General features: G+C 38.8%; 1 protein-coding gene and 1 long non-coding RNA gene across 10 annotated transcripts in view; one reads left to right on the top strand and one right to left on the bottom strand.

Moving 5' to 3' along the window:
* The window catches only part of LOC144005966 (unconventional myosin-XVIIIa-like), an 83,889-nt gene extending 66,769 nt beyond the window's left edge, over positions 1–17,120 (bottom strand). For 5 of the 9 annotated variants that reach the window (XM_077504507.1, XM_077504506.1, XM_077504500.1 and 2 more), the window contains exons 1-4: positions 16,924–17,120; positions 13,952–14,951; positions 2,203–2,274; positions 2,040–2,111 (exon numbers count right to left, since the gene is read on the bottom strand). In XM_077504507.1, coding sequence (XP_077360633.1) covers positions 2,040–2,111; positions 2,203–2,274; positions 13,952–14,881 — 1,074 coding nt within the window. In that variant the 5' untranslated portion in view covers positions 14,882–14,951; positions 16,924–17,120. The remainder of the gene's footprint in view (positions 1–2,039; positions 2,112–2,202; positions 2,275–13,951; positions 14,952–16,923) is intronic. The other 4 variants (XM_077504503.1, XM_077504502.1, XM_077504505.1 and 1 more) reach the window with 2 other exon arrangements.
* Positions 1,361–14,892, top strand: LOC144005969 (uncharacterized). The gene is made up of 3 exons (XR_013279707.1): positions 1,361–1,577; positions 14,144–14,373; positions 14,480–14,892. It is a non-coding gene; the product is annotated as an uncharacterized LOC144005969 (long non-coding RNA).
* Positions 17,121–19,637: the final 2,517 nt, after the last annotated feature.

Here is a 19,637-nt window from a genome sequence, read left to right on the forward strand (position 1 = left end):
GTTAAATTCCTTTCCAGCAGCGCAGATATTGTACATGTCACATGTTCTATTGTTTGAAGCACGTACACTCAAGCATTATGTTCATTTGAGTATTATTATGCCTGCTGAAGCTTCCACAGTGACATATTCCAAAAAATTATAGAGCCCTTTTGCAACAAGCTTCACAAACAGAGCGGACTAGCTCAACTGCATAGCTAATTGCACGTCTTGCCATATTTCAATGCTTTAAAAAGGTAACATTTATAATATGGGAGTCAAAATTAGTGCGTTAATATTGAGTTAATTGAAAATTCCTCTTAACGCCACTCTTTTTTTTTTTAATGTGTGATTAATGATCTCCCCTTACTTGGCAAGCCTGTACTAATAAATTTAATAATAATACATATATTTGTGGAGACTGGGGTCAACTTGTATTTTACAATTTTAAAAATGTGCAGAATTTCTATGCTAAAGATTAAATAGCTTTTAATATGAAACGAAAAAGGCACTGAGCAGTCTTATAAATGTGATTATGCCATCTAGTGGCAGAAAAATAACTAACAAATCAATATCACACTCAATTTTTACAGTACATCTTTTTCATTTTAACTCAATTTTATGAATTATTATGAAATTACTGTACCAATGACTAAAAGAAGTGGCAATATTTATTTGAGTTAATTTTTTTTTCACTTTTATGTTAACAAGAATATGAAAACAAACTGTTATATTGCACATTTTATTGTATATTTAGAACGGATAACATTTGCGATTAATCGTGTTAGGGTCTGGGTTTTGGTTTGGGATTTTCTTAGTCATGTTTTCCTTGTGGGGCGGCACGGTAGTCGAGTGGTTAGCACGTCTGCTTCCCAGTTCTGAGGTCTCCGGTTCGAGTCCAGGCTCGGACCTTCCTGGGTGGAGTTTGCATGTTCTCCCCGTGCCCGCGTGGGTCTTCTCCGGGTACTCCGGTCTCCTCCCACATTCCAAAGACATGCATGGCAGGTTAATTGGGCGCTCCGAATTGTCCCTAGGTGTGCGTGTGAGTGTGGATGGTTGTTCGTCTCTGTGTGCTCTGCGATTGGTTGGCAACCAGTCCAGGGTGTCCCCTGCCTACTGCCCAGAGCCAGCTGAGATAGGCGCCAGCAGCCCCCGCGACCCTTGTGAGGAATAAGCGGTCAAGAAAATGGATGGATGGATGTTTTCCTTGTCTCTTGTTCTGTCACTGTCTCGTCAAGTCTTATCATGTCCACCTGTGCTCGTTCCCTTGCGTTACCCAATCAGCTCCCCAAGCCACTTGTGTCTTGTCCAGGTGTCTCTCGTTAGTATGTGTATTTAGTTCCCTGCTTTCGTTTAGTCCTTGTGGAGTCTTTGTTGTTGTCGTGTCCCACTTTGTTCCCCTGCGCCTCTGAGTTCTGCCCGGTTTTTTTTTGTTTTTTTTAATCGAGTAAGTTTAGTTCCCAGCTTTGTTTTGTACTGGTTTGTGTTTTTGTTGTACTTTGTTTATTTATGAGTTAAAATGAAGAATACTTCCGAGCACACCAGCCACTCCTCGCCTTCCTCAACTCGGGTCCACAACCCCCCATGAATCCTAACAAATCGTGAGTAAACTACTGAGTTCATATGATTAATTACAATTATTAATCGCCTGACACACCTAATTCATAAACATATAATTTTTATGAAGTTTTAATATTTATTTCAACAAATGACATTGCTATTAGGAAATGCATTGTTTTGTATTTTATTGAAAAACATCCAGTTCACTTTGCAACTTTTTATTCATTAGCATATCACAATTATTATATGTAAGGTATGCTTCCAAAAACCTCTTGGAAGCAACGTCCATAATTTGAGAGCAGTGGAATGTTTTTGTCCCAAATTTCACCTTGTCAAGGATCCCAGTAATTAAAAACCTTTCTGTCAACGGTAGAGGTCGTGGACAGCCCAACGAGTAATTTGAGCGGATGTGGCCTCTAAGCCGTGCTAGCGTACAGCGAAAGATGGCAAGACTTGGAAAATGGCAGGCAAATAGCAATCAAATCGAGCGAGAGAGCCCTTACATCATTGCTAGTGATGGTGAAGATCCTTTTCACACGCATGTAATCCTCCTCAGTAGGAATGACCTCTGTGACCTGCAAGTGCAGGCCCAGCAATTCCATGCGTTCTATGAAATGTGTTTTTGAATGTGGGAAAATGGAAAGATGAGCACACGCACAAACACACCTGTTCACTTGAGGTAGAATGGGCCTGGAAGGGTGGTTTGCCATTAGGTGTCACACTTGGATAAGGGGTCTCCTTTATATGACAGTTTAACACACAGACAGGAAGAATGGGCAAATAGACCGACTATGAAGTTGTAGTTTTTTAAAAATGTAGTTTTACATAATGGTTAGCCAAGCGGGATGTATCATCACGAAACAAATGAGTTGGGTGAGACTGAGACTAACTCACCAAACTTCGAGAATTGGATCGAACCCATGTTAACAAATTTGCTCCCAATAACGTGTAAATACGTTTTGTTTTAAGTGTCCCAAAGACGTATTTATACAGTTTTGGGTTTTTTGGGGGGGGGGTCAATGAATGTCGTGCACAAGCAAATTTCAAAATTGAATGTTTTTTGGCACTACAAAACAATCAATTGTACAATTATATGGGAAGAAACCATTTATGGATAGTTGACCACATGGCACATGCACATAAAGTAGTAAAATCCATTACAGTCAATCTTGCGAAGAAGGCTAAGTATAATTAACTCATTTGCTCCCAATAACGTGTACATACATTTTTTTTGTTTTAAGTGTCCCAAAGACGTATTTATACATTTTTTGTTTTGTTTTTTTATGCTAGAGCATACAGAAGGCTTTGATGCAGCCTCTCAACTGCAAAGAACGGTTGCAGAAATGGTAGTATTACACAAACTGCCAGCAGGTGGCAGCAGAGCAAAGGAGATCAACCAGGGCCATGTAGAAAAAAAAAAAGCTAAATTACTTACAATTTTAAATAGATTTGTGAAAATTGATGAAACTTAGCTCTCTTCTAATGCTAATTGCTGGAAAACGGAAACAGAAACATTTTTTATTATTTTTTTTCCTGATGAAAGAAGAGACTTTAATCTTTCTTTTGATAGGTTCCATGCGTTAGAACACTATTTTGTGGGCCTTCCAAAATCAGTCAAAATCCAGTAAAACAGCCGGGAGCGAACGGGATTACTTCTGTGAAAATGGCTGGGAGTGAATGAGTTAAGAACCACTGTTATACAAACAGCCAATACATCTAACTGGTAATCAAACCAGACATTTGATCACATGTTCCGCCGACATATAATACAAAACCATTTCAAACATTATCCTTACAAGGCCCCTGCCTCAGTGACACTAATGAGTCACAGCTCAGTGCCTAATTGCACACACTTACTGACTGGATTGGGCAACGAGCACACGATTATACCCACTGATGAGGTCGAGACTGATCATAAACAGCTTTGTGCACACAGTGAACATTAATTCGAGAAGGCTTCATTATATAAATGTTTTTTTGTTTTTTTTGTCAGCCACAATGAATATGTTCAGAGAAAATGTTTTTGCACAGCCGAGAAAAGAAGAATGTAGCCGTGAACTTTAAAATGACTCACACGGGATCCATTATCAGGTCTTAACTTGTCTTTCATGGGTAATGATTATGAGCTGTACTGTAATGTCTCTGTTAGTGTCTCCCAGCATGCTTCACTCAGAGGTTAAGCGGCAATCATGCAGTTTTTTTTCACGCCGTACCTCTGGTTTCTTTGCTGCAACTATGCGAGGTTTGGGGATGAACCCTGCAGGAGGTGCGAGAGGATCTATCTTTGGGACAGGGATGAAACCTGCAGGTCTTGCCAGAGGATTGTGTTTTTGAGGGGCCGGACTAGGTTTTCTGGTGGGTATAAAACCGAGTGGAGGAGTCAAGAGATTCAGCTTCGGGGCGGGGATGAAGCCGGCGGGTGGGGCCAAAGGGTCGGGTTTAGGTGCGGAGGGGTTTGAATTTGGTAATGAGCTCTTGAGTACACTTGTGGATGAGGAATCCTCGATTTCTACACTCTCCTCCTCTCCTTCTCCTTTTCCTTGATCCTCCTCCTGCTTGAGCTCCTTTTTCATGGTTTCTTTGCGGTCTTGGGTGCGGGAGCGAGACCGGTGTTCCTTGGTTCTTCCTCTACCCATGAGGCTGGTCAGACCCATGGAGATGTCATCCTTGTCCTCCTCCGAAGACTTTGTTTTAAGTGCAGCCGTAGCTTTGACAGCTTCGGACACAGCCAGCTGATTCTGCTCGTCCGTTGCTGCAGGAGCAACGCGCCGGACGACTCGCCTCACAACCTTCACCGCCTTTTTACCGTCGGACTTCTGCCCCTCTCCTGAAGCATCTGGACCACCCATGGCAGCGTTAGTATTGGTGTCTTCTGCTGATGAAGCACTTCCTGTGTCTTGCCCAGGTTTAGTAATTGCCTGTGGCTGACTGGCATCTACATCAGGCTGGATGCAAATAGATCAAAACAGCAATAATGTGGATTGATGACACAATTGACTAATAAAATTTCTCTTTTTTTTTTAAAGTAGAACAAATATACTTATATATGCTCAGCAAAATTATAAACTCATTTCTCAACAAACCAGTCTAAATCTGTGATAGTGAGCACTTCTCCTTTGCCGATATAATCCACCCCACCTCACAGGTATGACATTTCAAGATGCTGATTAGACACCATGATTAATGCACAGGTGTGCCTTAGACAGCCCACAATAAAAGGTCAGTCTGAAATTGTGGACTTGTTTTATTGGGGGGGATCTGGGGACTCAAATGGGAGAGGTGGGATGGATTATCTCAGCAAAGGAGATTTAGACTGGTTTATGAACATTTGAGAGAAAAACAAAAGTGTTGCATTTATATTTTTTGTTGATTATATAAAGGAGTACAAACCAGTTCCATTTTATGAGCAGCACAAACTTGTCATGATACAAAAATAGCTAACATTCCAAACAATGGGAATCCAAGCCAAATCAGGGTGTTTTGTTCCAAAGTGACCAGTAGTAAGCCCAACTTAACTGAACTGCTTGTGAGAAAGGTGCCTTTAAAAGCCCCATTAAAAGAAATGCGTATGCTATAAATCCATTACATTCAGCAGTTTCAGTTAATTGCTTTTTCCCGGCAAACTGCTGGCTTTGGGCATCGCTTAATTAAATGATTCAGGGGACAATGAAAGCGCGTTTAGCCGTAACACAAATATTTATGGCATTAGCTCATCGTCTTCATTGAGTTGGCTTGTAAAGAGAGGATGATTGCTTGACCGGTTCTTCAATACTGGAAGTTTTAGAAAATGTTATTAAGTCAACATGCCAAATTGTAATTTTATCAAAAGAAGTTGCCCCGTGAAAATGCCGAATTTTACCTAATACTGTAGTCATTGTAAATTGATGTTTTGTATAATTCTGCCTCTTTTTATAGGATCTGTAATTTAATAATGTTGTACTGCGTATCTGATACTTCATATGTTAGTTGAATGTAATTTTGGTGCTTTGTATGTTGTTTGTATGTAGTTTTTGTCTGTTATGTAATTTTATTTTATGAGGACTACAGATGGAAATTAGCATTTTGCTAAATCTGGTGCAGCCATCTTTTTAATGTTACTGCACACTGTCCTAATAAACCAAACTCAACTCATCCTACGCCAAAGTCATCCTTAACTATTTAAGTTACAATCATCATTCCAAATTCACACATGCTGGTGAACTTCCCGGAATGTGGTATGGTCGTCTCATTTGTTTCAGTTCAGAAAATGATTGCAAATTTTCATTATTTGAGTTCATCTGTCAACCAACATAGTCAAAGGGCACTTACATTCGGCTTGTTCTCAACTTTAACCTACACGAGAAGAATCAACACAAAAGATCAAACAATAGATCCACAGCAAATCATTTCTCAAGTGAAATATCACAAATGAGTCAAGATGCAGAAATGAAATATAAAAAAGGAAAAACAAAATAACACAGAAGAGCGAAACTTCCCTTTTGTTCCCAAAATGAAAAGCGTGATTTGTACGCCATGGTGATGGGCCAGACGTCATGAAACAAGCTGCCGGTGAGGAGAATAAATATATGCAATGGTGACAAACAACAAAACGAGAGGAGGATATGAGCTGCGCAGTGGTGGCGGGAGGTGTTGGGGATATTATGAAGCGCAATTCTGCACACAACGGCCCATTTACCAACAGGGAAGTGGGACCATGCAGCACTGAGGACAGAAGACATGATGAGAAAACATGATGTGATGATGATGATAGCTTAGTTTCTAGCCACTTTTATGAAACCCGGCAAGGTGCATACATGAGAGAATTGCTCAAAATCAACTCTGTAAACAAGTACAAATCATGAGCATTTCCCGCAGCCGGTGCACTAGAGCAGTGATTCTTAACCTTGGTGGAGGTACTGAACTTCTATGCACATTCACTGAAACTTTTATTGAAAAATACAATATGAGAATAGCATTTTTCTTTGCATCTTTCTTTCAATATGAGAGTAGCATTTTCTTTGAATTCACCTTGAATTCAGAAAGTGTTGTTTTCTTGTATTCCCCATCGCTATGCAGATTAAGGAAATGTTCTAGAATTGCTCAATTTGGCATTAGAAATCAAGCAGTTTGGACACTGACACATCACTCAAATCAACTCTATATTTATAGAACACTTTCAAACAACCACTGCTATTTTCTTAAGAAGGAACCCACGGGCAGCACAAACGATGATAATAGCAGAGGCCCCACAACTGAACCCTGTGGAACACCATACGTGAATTTAAACTGCACGTATTCCTCTGACCACTTTCTATTTTTGCTCAACATAGTATACAATAAAGAAATCATATGACGCACCATCACAACAGTCGACTACTGAGCGCACCAAATTATCCCCGGCACAGATAGGCCAGGCAATGTAGTGTGTTCACCTGCAGCCAATGATGGCTAAGCAGGGCACATCATCATGAATCATCTGAGTCGGCCCACTGAGAGCCCCTGAGACTGACTCACCGAACCCCTGACGTTCGATCGAACCCAGGTTAAGAACCACTGCACTAGTACCAGATACAGTGCTGATTAATGTTTCATTCACTCTTAAAAACAGTTGGGTCAAAAATAACCCTACTTTGGGTCAAAAATGGACCGATCCTCTACTTGGGTCTATTTGACCCAACTTAGGGGTATATTCACTAAGAATGGATCTGCATCCGGTAATAGCGCGAAATATTGCACCACAACTGCACCCGCAGTCTGCGCCCAGTTACCCACCTATTCACTAAGGGCATTGCTCTAATCATATACCGGCGCAAACACGCCCACAAAACAAAGCAAATTTGCACCTGATTTACCACACATGGCAATAGATTTGCGCCAAGAACATGGTTGTTATAGTAACAGTTGCGAGAAAGATGACATTATCAGAAAGCGAGGTTGGACCGAGAGTAAGCATTTATAGCGCCATTAAGCTGTACAGAGGATGACAACAAAGTCATTCATTCATAAAGTAAAAAATATTGGTGCGATCGTATTTTAAAAATATATATTCAGAGGTTGGCGTACAGTATGCATCTGGCACGTAAAAATGATCGTAAAATGCCTCCCCGCCATTGCCGATCAGCCCGAGTTTGTTGTGTCCTAAACCAACATAGAAAAATATTTCCCCCTCCCTCTCTCTCTCTCCTCTCTGCGTGATCAGCCAGAGAGCGACATGCACTGCTGTCATGTTCCCGGGATCGAGGTTGCAGCAGGTTAATACATGCTTTCCAAAAACGTTATTTGCGTCACGCAAACTCCGTGTGGCTATTGGACGCTGCATATCAATGAGTCTCATTTGAATGGGTGGGAATCTTTTGCGACAAATGTATGCAAATTATCTAATTTACATACACGCAAATAAGACCGGCGCACCGTGGCGCAATCTGGTTGGCAGAGCATTTAGTGACGGATTTCCCCATCTGCGCGTGTTTAGTGAATTCGGCGCTCCCGGATTGCTCCATTTTTACCGGTTAGGGCCGCGCAAAGGCGACGCAAACTTTTAGTGAACAGGCCCCTTTGAGTCAAGAAACGTGTCTTTTAGTGTAAAACAACTCGTAAATATTGGTCAGATCGTTTACTTGAGTCAAAAAAATTGGGTCATTTTCTATAAAACAACCCAGAAAGTTTGGTCAAATTGACCCATAAAGTGGATCGGTCCATTTTTAATCCGTAATTGGGTTACTTTTGACCCAACTGTTTTTAGAGTGTTCCCTATAACGTCACACAATTAAACAAATAATTCCTGTACAAATAAATAAATAAATAAATACAATGCAGCAATGTTAAAATAATATTAACAACAAACATGTTTGACTGGTAATAAAAGCACAACAAGCAGCCCTGAAAGTCAATTTTTAAAGTCTTTCAAAAAAGGGGAAACGTATACATTGGATTTAACCTTCCAAAGTTTACAAACTACACCATCAGACCAAAACAGCATTTTATCAATATCTGATTTGACTATTTTGTGGGAAATATACTTTGTAGCCTTTTTTTCATTGAAAAGAACTATCCATAGTCACGCAAGCTTTCACCAGTCTGCGACTATAAATAGTTTCAGCAGCAAGAGAGGCCATTCTGAGGTGCCATCAGAACCTCCTGCTTAGCAGAGCACATGCACCCACGTCCATGTCCAGCGCGCACACGGTCCACCCGAGGCCCAAGTCCATTACCTTCTCTCTAGGCCTTCTTAACCTTCCAATCGCTTAACCTCCCGTCGCAGAAGCAAGGGCCGAAGTAGCGTAAGAGCTGAGCCTACAAAAGAGTTTTACGGGCTCCTCGTGAGTGAGGGGCACGGGCATCCTGGAGGGCGGTGTCAAAGTGGCACAAGCCTGTAGTCAAAAGAGTAGGGGGGCAGGGGGAGTAATGTGAGGAGTTGGGCAGTGAGAGAGGACAGCTGCCGGAACACAGAAAGGCTATGAATAGAATTTGCGTAACCACACCAATACACTCCAGCCACCCTCTTCCCTGGTGACAGACCATCAAAGAGGGGGTCTCCCACACTCAGTTATTCAGACTGTCTGTACCTGTCACATGGTATTTTTTTGGGACGCTTCTAATTCTATTTATGTACGCAAAATTGTTTAATTAATTGGAAATTTCACTCAAGCTGTAAATTAACATACCTAGCCATATCACTTTGCAGTTGTGACCATAAGAGGGAGCCATAAACAAATAATTAATGATAGGTTTACATTTATACTGGATAGAATGAAGCGCAAATTCATCCAGCCGAGATTATAATGACCACAATCAATTTAATCACTTAATTTTAATCCCAAATTAATTCCAATCAAATGTATTGGCTTTAAAAATAAAAAGATCAATCCAAACTAACTTTCAGTGTGCAACGTGAAAGCTTGGAGGAGGAATTTATTCCACTGGTGCAGTAGATTGTAGCTATTCTACAGAAATGCAGGCACGGGCTTGACTAAGTGCGGAAGAGTTAATCCAATCTTGGAATATTCGCTTCCTCTTCAAACTCATTAACAGCGTGACTGTCACTTTGGAAGGAAAGGTCGCCACATGATCGAAGCGCTTCGTATTTGATGTGTCATGAACAACTGAATTAGTCTGAAGCTGTCTGCGAAATCTTAAAAAAAATAATAAAAAAAAAAAAAAAAAAAAATAAAATCTGTAATACTGTTTAGGGTTAGGCCCCATTGATTTGTTTATGCCAAAAGTGGATATTCATGCTATAAACCCTCCAATTCACATACTGTATTAGCACTCTGCCAACACATGGCCGAGTTGGTCCACCGTGTACAGTCTGCTAATCCTCAGAGTCAGATACTGGGACACAACACTATGTAAGCTGTTGGTTGACACATGCTTAGCGTAAAGCAAAGATTAAAGACCCATAAACCATACAAACCGATTCTGACCCAGTTCGATCTAACTGTAGGATGAAAAATGTTCATGTTTTTCAGCAGTAACTGGACAGAAATGCCATTTTGTTATATACTGTGTGAATACTAATGTGCTACTTTTGGGGTGTGGTAATGTCAACATTGATCATGTAATGAGGAAAAATGAGATGTAGGAAATTGATAATGAATTATTTGTTACCTGATATATGAAATTATCTAGTTCAAGAACGATATTGTGCTCTTAATTGACTAGATAGACCAAGTAAAACCAAATGAAATGTCCAAAAAAAAAAAAAAGTCACATTCAAATCTCGTTAAGAGTAGAGGACAGGAAAATGACTTTTTAAGCCTCGATCATGGAATAAAATCTTTATCCTTGGAAAGCTCTGCCTTTTTCTAATCCATGCCTGGTCTAATAATCTAGTCTAGCTGGAAATGGCGATAACTGACATCTTGGCGAGAAGATTATACCGATTGCTTTTTTTTAGTGGTAAAAACGGTCTAGTCAATAACAGTGGAAGGCTAAGGCTATGAAATATGTAACAGATGATCGAGAGATACTGTATAGCCCGGAATAAATGTGCAGCAAAATTGCATGTTCTGTGTTTACAGTATAGACTTTTTTTTTTTTTCTTTTTTTTTAAGTGCAGTTAGTAGTCTGCAAGTCACTCAGTGGTTCAGATTTAAATTATTTTTTAAATTAACTGTTCACATTATTCATGGAAATCAATCAATTAATGGAGAATTTAATGTTAGCAGTGTTTTGTATCTTTTTTTTTTTTTTTTTAATCAAGAGGCAAGATTTTGATTTTCATTGCAGCACAATAATTGCTTGCTTCTATCTCATTTCTACTCCTTATCGCTTGTGCAGGGTCTCGTGTATTTGATCTGCGGGAGGAAGCAGGAGAGAACTAGACAACATGAAAACAAAACCAAAAAAAATAAACAGGCACCAGAGTAGATGCATACTGTGAGGTGACAATGCTGCTAAACACTGCACCTTCCAATCATTTTTTTTTAAGGATTAGAAAACACCTTCATGCTTTGAAAACAGAACTAACAGATCACAGAAGTATTGTAGTTATTGTCAGCTGTAGTGTGGGCAATGGCTGCCACCTAATGGACACAAGTGTGCTCTGCTTGGAACGTCTGGGAAGAAGTGGAGGGAAAAAAACGCCATCCATCTTTTTTCTGTGGGTAAAATATTGGGCCAGAATCATTACCTAGGTTACAATTATTTTAAACACTAAATTGCTTCTTCGGTGTGTGACAGCTATATTTTTTCCAGGACAGATTAAAAGGCTTGTCTCAAGGTGTAATAATTACATCCATTCTGTCATAGCAACAGTATCAGAGGTAAATCAGGTACTCGCTTGATACCAATCACAACAGCTTGTTTTTGTTTATTAACCACAACACCCTCATTCCCCTATTCACAACTGCAATTAGATCATAGCCATAGTCAATGTTGGTTGTCTCATGTCACGTCACAAGGTCAGTCTATGCACACAACCAATTATTATATAACTAAACCCTTGTGAAATCACATTAAAAGTAATATCCATCAATTTAATACGTCTCAAAATGTGCTACTTGGTATATTATCAAACAAGCTAATCTAATTTAACAGTAGCAAACAGTAGCCCATGTGGCATCTATCTGCTCTAGATCCAGAGTCAAGATCTTAATATAACGGCCTATAAATAGTGAAAGTGGTTCTAGGTCAGCTTCTCAAGTACATTTTTGTAGTTTCTTCAAATTACCTTTCTACTGATGTTCATCAAGATCAGCTAAATATGGGACAGAGTGAGAGGAGCTTAATGATGCGCATCGATTTCAACGATGGAATATAAACACCAGCTGGGATTGTGATTGGATGGTATCATTCTCACAATAACAGTCTGTGAGTGTATTGTTATTAGACAAGGAATCATATGTCTCTAAGCTAAATGGCCCCTAAACGCCTCACGTGGGGGGAGTAAAGTATATATTTGACCAAGAAAAGATCTACTTTTAAATATAGGCAGGGTGGTGGAGGCATCGGCCTCACAGGGTAGGGTTGCGGGTTCGAATCTCATCGAGTTACATGCAGGAATTGTGCATCATAAATGAAGTTTGTTAGATTAATTTTCTATTCAAACACAAGTACAAAACTTCATTGCACGCCTTTCATACCCTGAAACATCATCGTGCTTTACAAATAAAATGTATTATTATTATTATATTGTATGTTGATACCATGTAGAAGAAGTAGTCAAACCAGGAGTCAACACAAAAATAGAAATATAGTTGTTGTTTTTTTCTAAAAACATGTCACATTGAGCTCCTGTAAATGGATTAAATTCAGGTGTGCCGGCAAATAAAGAGTGATGTTTGACACGCCCCTTCTTGTTACACATGATAATCCACGTAAAAAGAAGTGAATAGGCTGCCAACCAGCGACCATATGGCCCTGGACCGAAGTAGCGTTTGGGCCGTTGTCTACTTCAGCGTCCCATTGTTTGGTGTCAAAAGGGGGTAGGGGGATGGAGGGGATTATATGTACACATCAGAACACATTCTTTTAAAACATACACTCTCCCCAGTGAATATAGTCACAGAAACGCATAGCCAATCCATAGCTTATATCTTAGATCAAAGTTATTGAAACCAAGCTTTACTTAAATGCAGGACAGCAAATGGCTATGTTAAAGGTAGCGCAGGTTGAGTTTAAGCAATAAATAAAACTACATGCATTAAAGTCAAGGATTTAATGTTTATGTATGGCGTTCAGAATATTTGCTCATGTCAAACTACTGGGGTCATTTTTTTTAAATTATTATTATGCAAGTAATTCATTAGTAAAAGAGGAGGATGAGAGTGTGCAGTGGATCAAAAATTTTTGAAGACGTCCTCATAACATCAAATGTTGAAAGAATTAAGACATAAAAGGTGCTCTTTAAATTTGGCGGGCGAAAAATGTTGATTAACAAAAAAAAAAAAAAGCCTCTTAACTCATTCACTCCCATCCATTTTCACAGAAGCAATCCCGTTCGCTCCCGGCTGTTTTACTGGATTTTGACTGATTTTGCAAGGCCCACAGAATATTGTGTTAAATTGCTATAAACCAGGGGTGGCGAGATCCGGTCCTCGAGGGCCGCATTCCTGCTGGTTTTGGATATTTCCCTTCTTCAACACAGCTGATTCATGATCAGCTCATCAGCAAGCTCTGCAGAATCCTGATAACGAGCCTGTTAATTGGAATCAGCTGCACTTCGAGTAGGGAAATCTATAAAACCTGCAGGACTCCGGCCCTCGAGGACCGCAGTTTGCCACCCCTGCTATAAACCTACCAAAAGAAAGATTAGTCTCTTCTTTCATCAGGAAAAAAAAAAGGATGTTTCTACCCGTTTCCGTTTTGCAGCAATTAGCATTAGAAGAGAGCTAAGTTTCATCAGTTTTCACAAATCTATTTAAAAGTTGTTTTTTTTCTAGATGGCCCTGGTTGATGTCCTTTGTCTGCTGCCACCTGCTGGTCGTTTGTGTCATAACTACCATTTCTGCAACCGTTCTTTGCAGTTGAGAGGCTGCATCAAAGCCTTCTGTATGCTCTCGCATTTACAAAAAAAACGTATAAATACGTCTTTGGGACACTTAGAACATTAAAGAAAAAAACGTATTTACACATTATTGGGAGCAAATTAGTTAATTAAGCGATTGATCAAATTAATAAAAATTCTAAGATGTGACAACTCTAATTACGTCATAAATGTATGCAGTTTATAAGCAACATATTGGGCCCTATTTTCGTGCCTAGTGCAAGTTTAGCGAAAGGTGCAGTACTGTTTGCCTGGGTAAAGTTTTTTTTTTTTTTTTTTTTTGGTATTTTTGGAGACAGGCACAGTTAGATATGAAAGGTTTTTGAAAAGGACTAATATGGGCCAATAAAACCAGCTGAGGAATTTATAATGATAAATTTTGGGATAGTTATAAAGTATAAAGTGAGTGCCAGTTAATTGCCTGTAACTGAAAAAAGGAATGCAACTTACACTGAAGCCTTCCTTGTACGGCCCTTGTGATGTCCTCAGCCAGCTCCGGTTCAACTCACTCAGCTCCAAAATGGGCTGCACCTTTAGCAACACGGACTCCCCAGATTGCCGGATCATCTCCACGATCTCATCCCTGCTCTTGTTCTCAACCTTGATCCCATTGATCTCTACCAGTCTGTCTCCTGGCACCAGGCCCAGAGCACGGTCTTTGGTGGCAGCACCGGGCTCCGCAAAGTGCACCACTCTCCGGTACACGTCGCCATCAGGCTGCCTGTCCAGCATGGTGGTCCTCCTCAAAGAGAAGCCGAAATCGCCTGTGTTCCGTCGCTTTAGCTTCAGTTCTCTGGGATCTGGTATCGGGGGAGCGACGAGTGCTGGCAACTGTAAGTCGACACCTGGGAATGTTTTGTCTACTAGTTCAGGTATGTGTACCTTATATATGTTTAGAGATTTGCTTCCTTGGCGAAAATATTGTGGCTTTGATTTCGGAACAAAAACTCTTGGTTGATCAAATGCATTGTTCCTCAGAGAAGGGGATGGAAACTTGGCTAATTCTCCAAATTTAGCCGCTCTCTCCTTTACCGAGCTGCGGATTTGGTCCTGGTCGATTCCCTTGGTATCCTCACCAGATACCACATCCTGTGCCGAGCTGTTATTGCTTTTGAGGCGCTCAGCATCCAAGTCGGCCAGACTGAGATCCAAGTTGCTTGCCACCTTGATGAGAATAGGACTCGAAATCTCCAACTTGCTTCTCGATTCCTTCTTGGAGCTCCCCCGATTGAGGTGGAAGAAGCCTCGCCGTATGCTCATCTCTTCCAGACTCTTCAACTCGGCCTGGGACATGCGCTCTTTCTTGTCTTTTTTGTCTCTCCTCTCCTTCTTGCCGATGTCCTTTTCCTTCTCTTTCTCTTTCTTCATCAGATTAAACATGTTGGGCCTTTTCTACAGCCTCTTGACTCAAATTGATTACAGTCAGGAAAGGCAGCTTTCCATCAGGCGCCTGAGAGCAATAAGGTAGAACTGGGTCATTAATGAGGCGCAATGTATAATACAATGAAATGAAAGTAATTTGCAAAAACCAAGACGATTTTGCATGTAAAGAAAATGATAAAAACAACCGATGCATCATGCACATAGCGATGGAAAAGACTAGGGATGGGCGAGTAGTACCCGGTATCGGGCCGATACCGGGTATCGGTATCGGGCCGATACCAGCCTTTTTTCAAGTACTCGAGTACTCATGACGCAGACGAGTACAAGCGACCGATGGCAGAGGGGGAAGACGTTAAGTGAGTCCTCCTTGCCTGTAAGTGGCGCTAGCTAGCTTGCAGCAGTTTTTCACCAAAACTTCACCGGTTTGGAAATACTTCAAAATTGTGAATCTTAGACTAAAAGAGCATTTTTGTGTTTTATTTTGAGTGTTAAGACTATTGAAGAGTGACTGTGCTGTTTTTTTATATTTGTTTAAAAATATCTTTGAGAGATTTTTTTTATTTGTCAAAATGTACTACTGGTATCGGCAGTTGGTATCGTATCGGTGAGTACTGACGGTCTGAGTATCGGTATCGGTATCGGTCTGAAAAAAAGTGGTATTGAACATCCCTAGAAAAGACCATTGGTCGGTCCAATGGCACAAACTCGTGTGGATAGATTCAACATTCGGTACACCCACAAAATCTAATGTGAGTCAATCCAAGTTCGGTATCAAAACCATCTGTTTTAACAATATGTTTTGCACTGCATGTGGATATAGTTTGCAGTGGTGTACAACTGCTCTGCATTGTTTTGCGACTTTTGCCCACTTTGAGAAGCTAAATATGCTAACTTTACTGTATATACAAAAAGGTAGGGCTGCTCAATGATGGAAAAATTAATAATCACGATTATTTTGGAAATAAATTAAATCAGGATTATTCAAACAATTATTTATTTTTTTATACAAAACAAGAAAATGTTTACACATTTAAAAATATTAAGACTAATTTTAAAAAATTGTGTAAGTTCCTTTTGGACCGAACAGAATTTATAATAATAAATATTTATTGATTTAATAAATTTATTTAGGTTGGCAAAAGCGTAAAGTTGGAGTGCAGCATGTGCACTGCGCAGTAGGACAATGTTTTGGTAAAAAAAAAAAAAAAAATGTTTAAATGTGAACAACAAATAAAAAAAATATTAAGACAAATAAAATTCTTTGAAACACTATAATTATGCAAGTTCCTTTTGGATGAAACAAAATGTATTAAATTAGTTATTTTAAATTTAAAAAAAAAAAATTGCAAATGTATACATTGAAACAACTCAATTAGTTTTAATCTTTTTTACGATTATGCTAATTTTATAATTGTGAAGTGTAATAATTGAAATTGTAATTGAATTTTGATTAATTGGATGCACTGCCCTACGAAAAGGTCGCAAAAATATTAGAAATATATTTTAGTATGGGTCACTGACAGTATTGTGAGTTTGAATGGTCGTTTGTCTACTGCAGTGTTTCCCAACCATCATTGACCTACAACACATATTTTGCATTAGAAAAATCTTTCCACACATCATAAAAATGTCTCAAAAATAATTAATACTGAAAGGATGTCATTATTTACTCACAAGTGAATTTAATTTGATACCGGTTTAGTTGAGTAGTTGAACACAAAGCTACTTTCACTATGATGTGGCAATATGGTTCAATGAATACCACTCTGACATTGTCAGTCAAAATTAATTATCTTTGTAATGGCACTGTAATGGACGCAACGCTTTTATTGGATTATATTCTGTTGTGCAAGTGTACCTAATGTAGTTGCCACTGAACATGCCCTACATAGAACTAAAAAAGCACTCACATACATACATACGTGTTGATCTTCGCCTCTCATGCACACGACACACGACAATATCAGTTTCACCGTGACACACAGCACTCAACATTTAGAATAATCATAATTATATGAATAATTAATGTATAGACTTACCATACAGATGTATCGTTCTATTCATTGTGCAAAATTCAGGTCGTTGTCACGTCTCCCAAGTTTAGGCAACAAAAAAGTAGATGAAAAATAAACATATTGTACTGATATTTTTTTCTTTGCCTCAAATGATTTATTATTTTTACCGTTTTTGTTGCGAGCGAATGGACTCGATGCTGTAAAAACTGCGTTGTCCTACGACATGCCCAGTCAGTGCTTGGCTATAATTCTAAGCTGCTTTGCCCTCATTAAAAACCTGATGGCCTCAGGGAAGGATGTCAATGGGTGTACAAATATAGTACAGTATAGCGGTCTGCATTACAAGCGGCAAACAACATCCTACCTAACTGTTGACACGTCACAGCATCTTCAAGTTTTCGGCATTTGCTTCAGGTGAGCTAGAAGGTAATAATTTTTTCGAGGGGGGAGGGGGGGGGGGGAAGAAAAGAAAAGAAAATTGAACCGATAAGTAGCCCTCATATCACCCAATGTGTTCTTATATTGTTGAAATGAGAATGACGGTACCAAAACAAAACAAAAATATATTTCCGTAGGGATATCCACACACAAAAAAAGAAGTAAATTTAAGTTAACCGTTTTGTGTACTCCATTTACGAAAAACATACTCCATAAAGTTGGGATATTTGAAGCTCGTTTACACGAAAGTGTTTCATATTGAAATTCTGGGTGTATTTAATGTACCATGAGGGAAATCGGACAACAGTGACCCCTACTGGTCAAAGTTAACAATAGCAAGTTTAGATAAAATAAAAGCAGCTGCTTTGTTCTGAAAATGACTTTCAATAACATTTTAATGTGTTATTTTTGGTTTCTTAAATAATTTTAGATATAGTAATACGGCTCCTCCCCTGAGATTGAAGACTAAATTATCCATAGATATGAATATGAGTGGACGCACAGTAAATGGTTTTTTGTTTATGTTCTGTGATTGGCTGTCGAACAGGCTAACACGAAGGCAAGTATTAAAAAAAATGATGGATGATACTATGAAAAACAAACAGGCCACAGTTGTAATATTGCACAGATTTTAATGTTGCATATATCCGTCTATCCTTGAAAAATTGTGATAAAACAATCCATTAAAAAAAAAAAATCAGAGATATTGCAGAAATTTCTTGCTGCCTAATACAAAACATTTTTTTTTGTCAAAATACAAAACCCCTCCTGCAAACAGTATTTGTCTTATTCACAGATAGCACACCATGCTGAGACAAGTTAATATAAATCCAGGCAAGATTACACCGCTCCATAAAGTTTAAGACGAAGCACCCAAAAGTGATGCCGATCATGAAGTAAACCTTTTGTCTTGTCTATTTTCTACAAACAAACAGGCAATTAATACTGTCCAACAATGAAGATTATCTCCTTGATACAGTGCAGGAAAATCTATGTAACATAAATAGTAGTATACTTGGATGGAAATCTGTGTTGGGTTCTATAGGCCTATCATACATCTCATTTCTTCCTCAAACTGACGTTTCGTTGCATTCTAGCTGCAGCGACTATGGCTGCTCATCACTGTAGGCACCATCCAGGTTGTGTCTTTTGTGGAAATATTAGAGTGAAATCTGCACAGCTAAACTGTTGTATATCCTTATCTGTGGCCTCTTGCTGGATGATGCTGACCATACATGAATGACTCATTGAAGTTCTCATTGTATTGTATGGGGAAGGTTTCCAAAGTATCAATGGGCCAGAATTTTTTATTTTTTTTTCCTTTTATTATTTTTTTAACATATAAACAGATGAACAGCAGAGATAAAACAAAAAACAACAACAATCAAAATAGAAGAAAATCCCAATAACATAATCATTCAATTAATCATAACTTACATGTTCAAAAGGGAGTAGGAAGAAGTTAAAAACTTATCTAGTCCTACCCCTTTTACTAAATATATTTAAACTTATTTCATTATTAATACAATTTATTAATTATTATTTTATTATTAATTTATATTAATACAGAAATTTGAAGAACATTCTAGACATCTGGGGCAAATTGGTCCTACTTATGTGAATTTCAGGTGTATTTTAAACGTTAGACAAATTACTAGATATGGCTTTAATTTGTAAACACAGCCATGCACTAAATAAATAATTGCTCATTTCCATACTATACACTGGCTGGATTTAAGATACAGTATATACTCATGTGTACAATTAATAATCACATTTGTTTTGCTAATAACAGATTGTATTTCAATATTCAACCTGCATACATGTGCTTGTAACAATGTCAACTCACAAATGTGTGTCACACTTGCATATCAATGGAAATATTGTCAGCAAAGATAGTACTGCATATATTCATGCACAACCGAGTGTCCATTCATCCCTACTCCATGAATGAAAATGAACGGCTACCCACGAGGGAGTCCCAGTGCTCGTTTGATAGAAGGAAAGCATTTAATCGATTAAAAACGACAATACTCAGTCTTGTATATAAAAGGAGCAAGGCCATTTTAAGATTTTTTGTTCCACCGACTGACTATTTGTAAAAAAAAACACACACAAAAAACCACCCATGAAACAGCCACATGAGACATCGTGGACACTCAATAAAATATGCCCCTCACAGAATCGGACGCAACATTAAATGGGGGTGTTTATAAAACAATCTTAATCGCATGATTCGTGTGGTGGGTAGATTATTAGTGTGGTGATTTATGGATTAATAAGTTTTAAAAATATATATT

Source organism: Festucalex cinctus, chromosome 18 (genome assembly GCF_051991245.1).
Source record: "Festucalex cinctus isolate MCC-2025b chromosome 18, RoL_Fcin_1.0, whole genome shotgun sequence".
Classification (NCBI taxonomy): domain Eukaryota; kingdom Metazoa; phylum Chordata; class Actinopteri; order Syngnathiformes; family Syngnathidae; genus Festucalex; species Festucalex cinctus.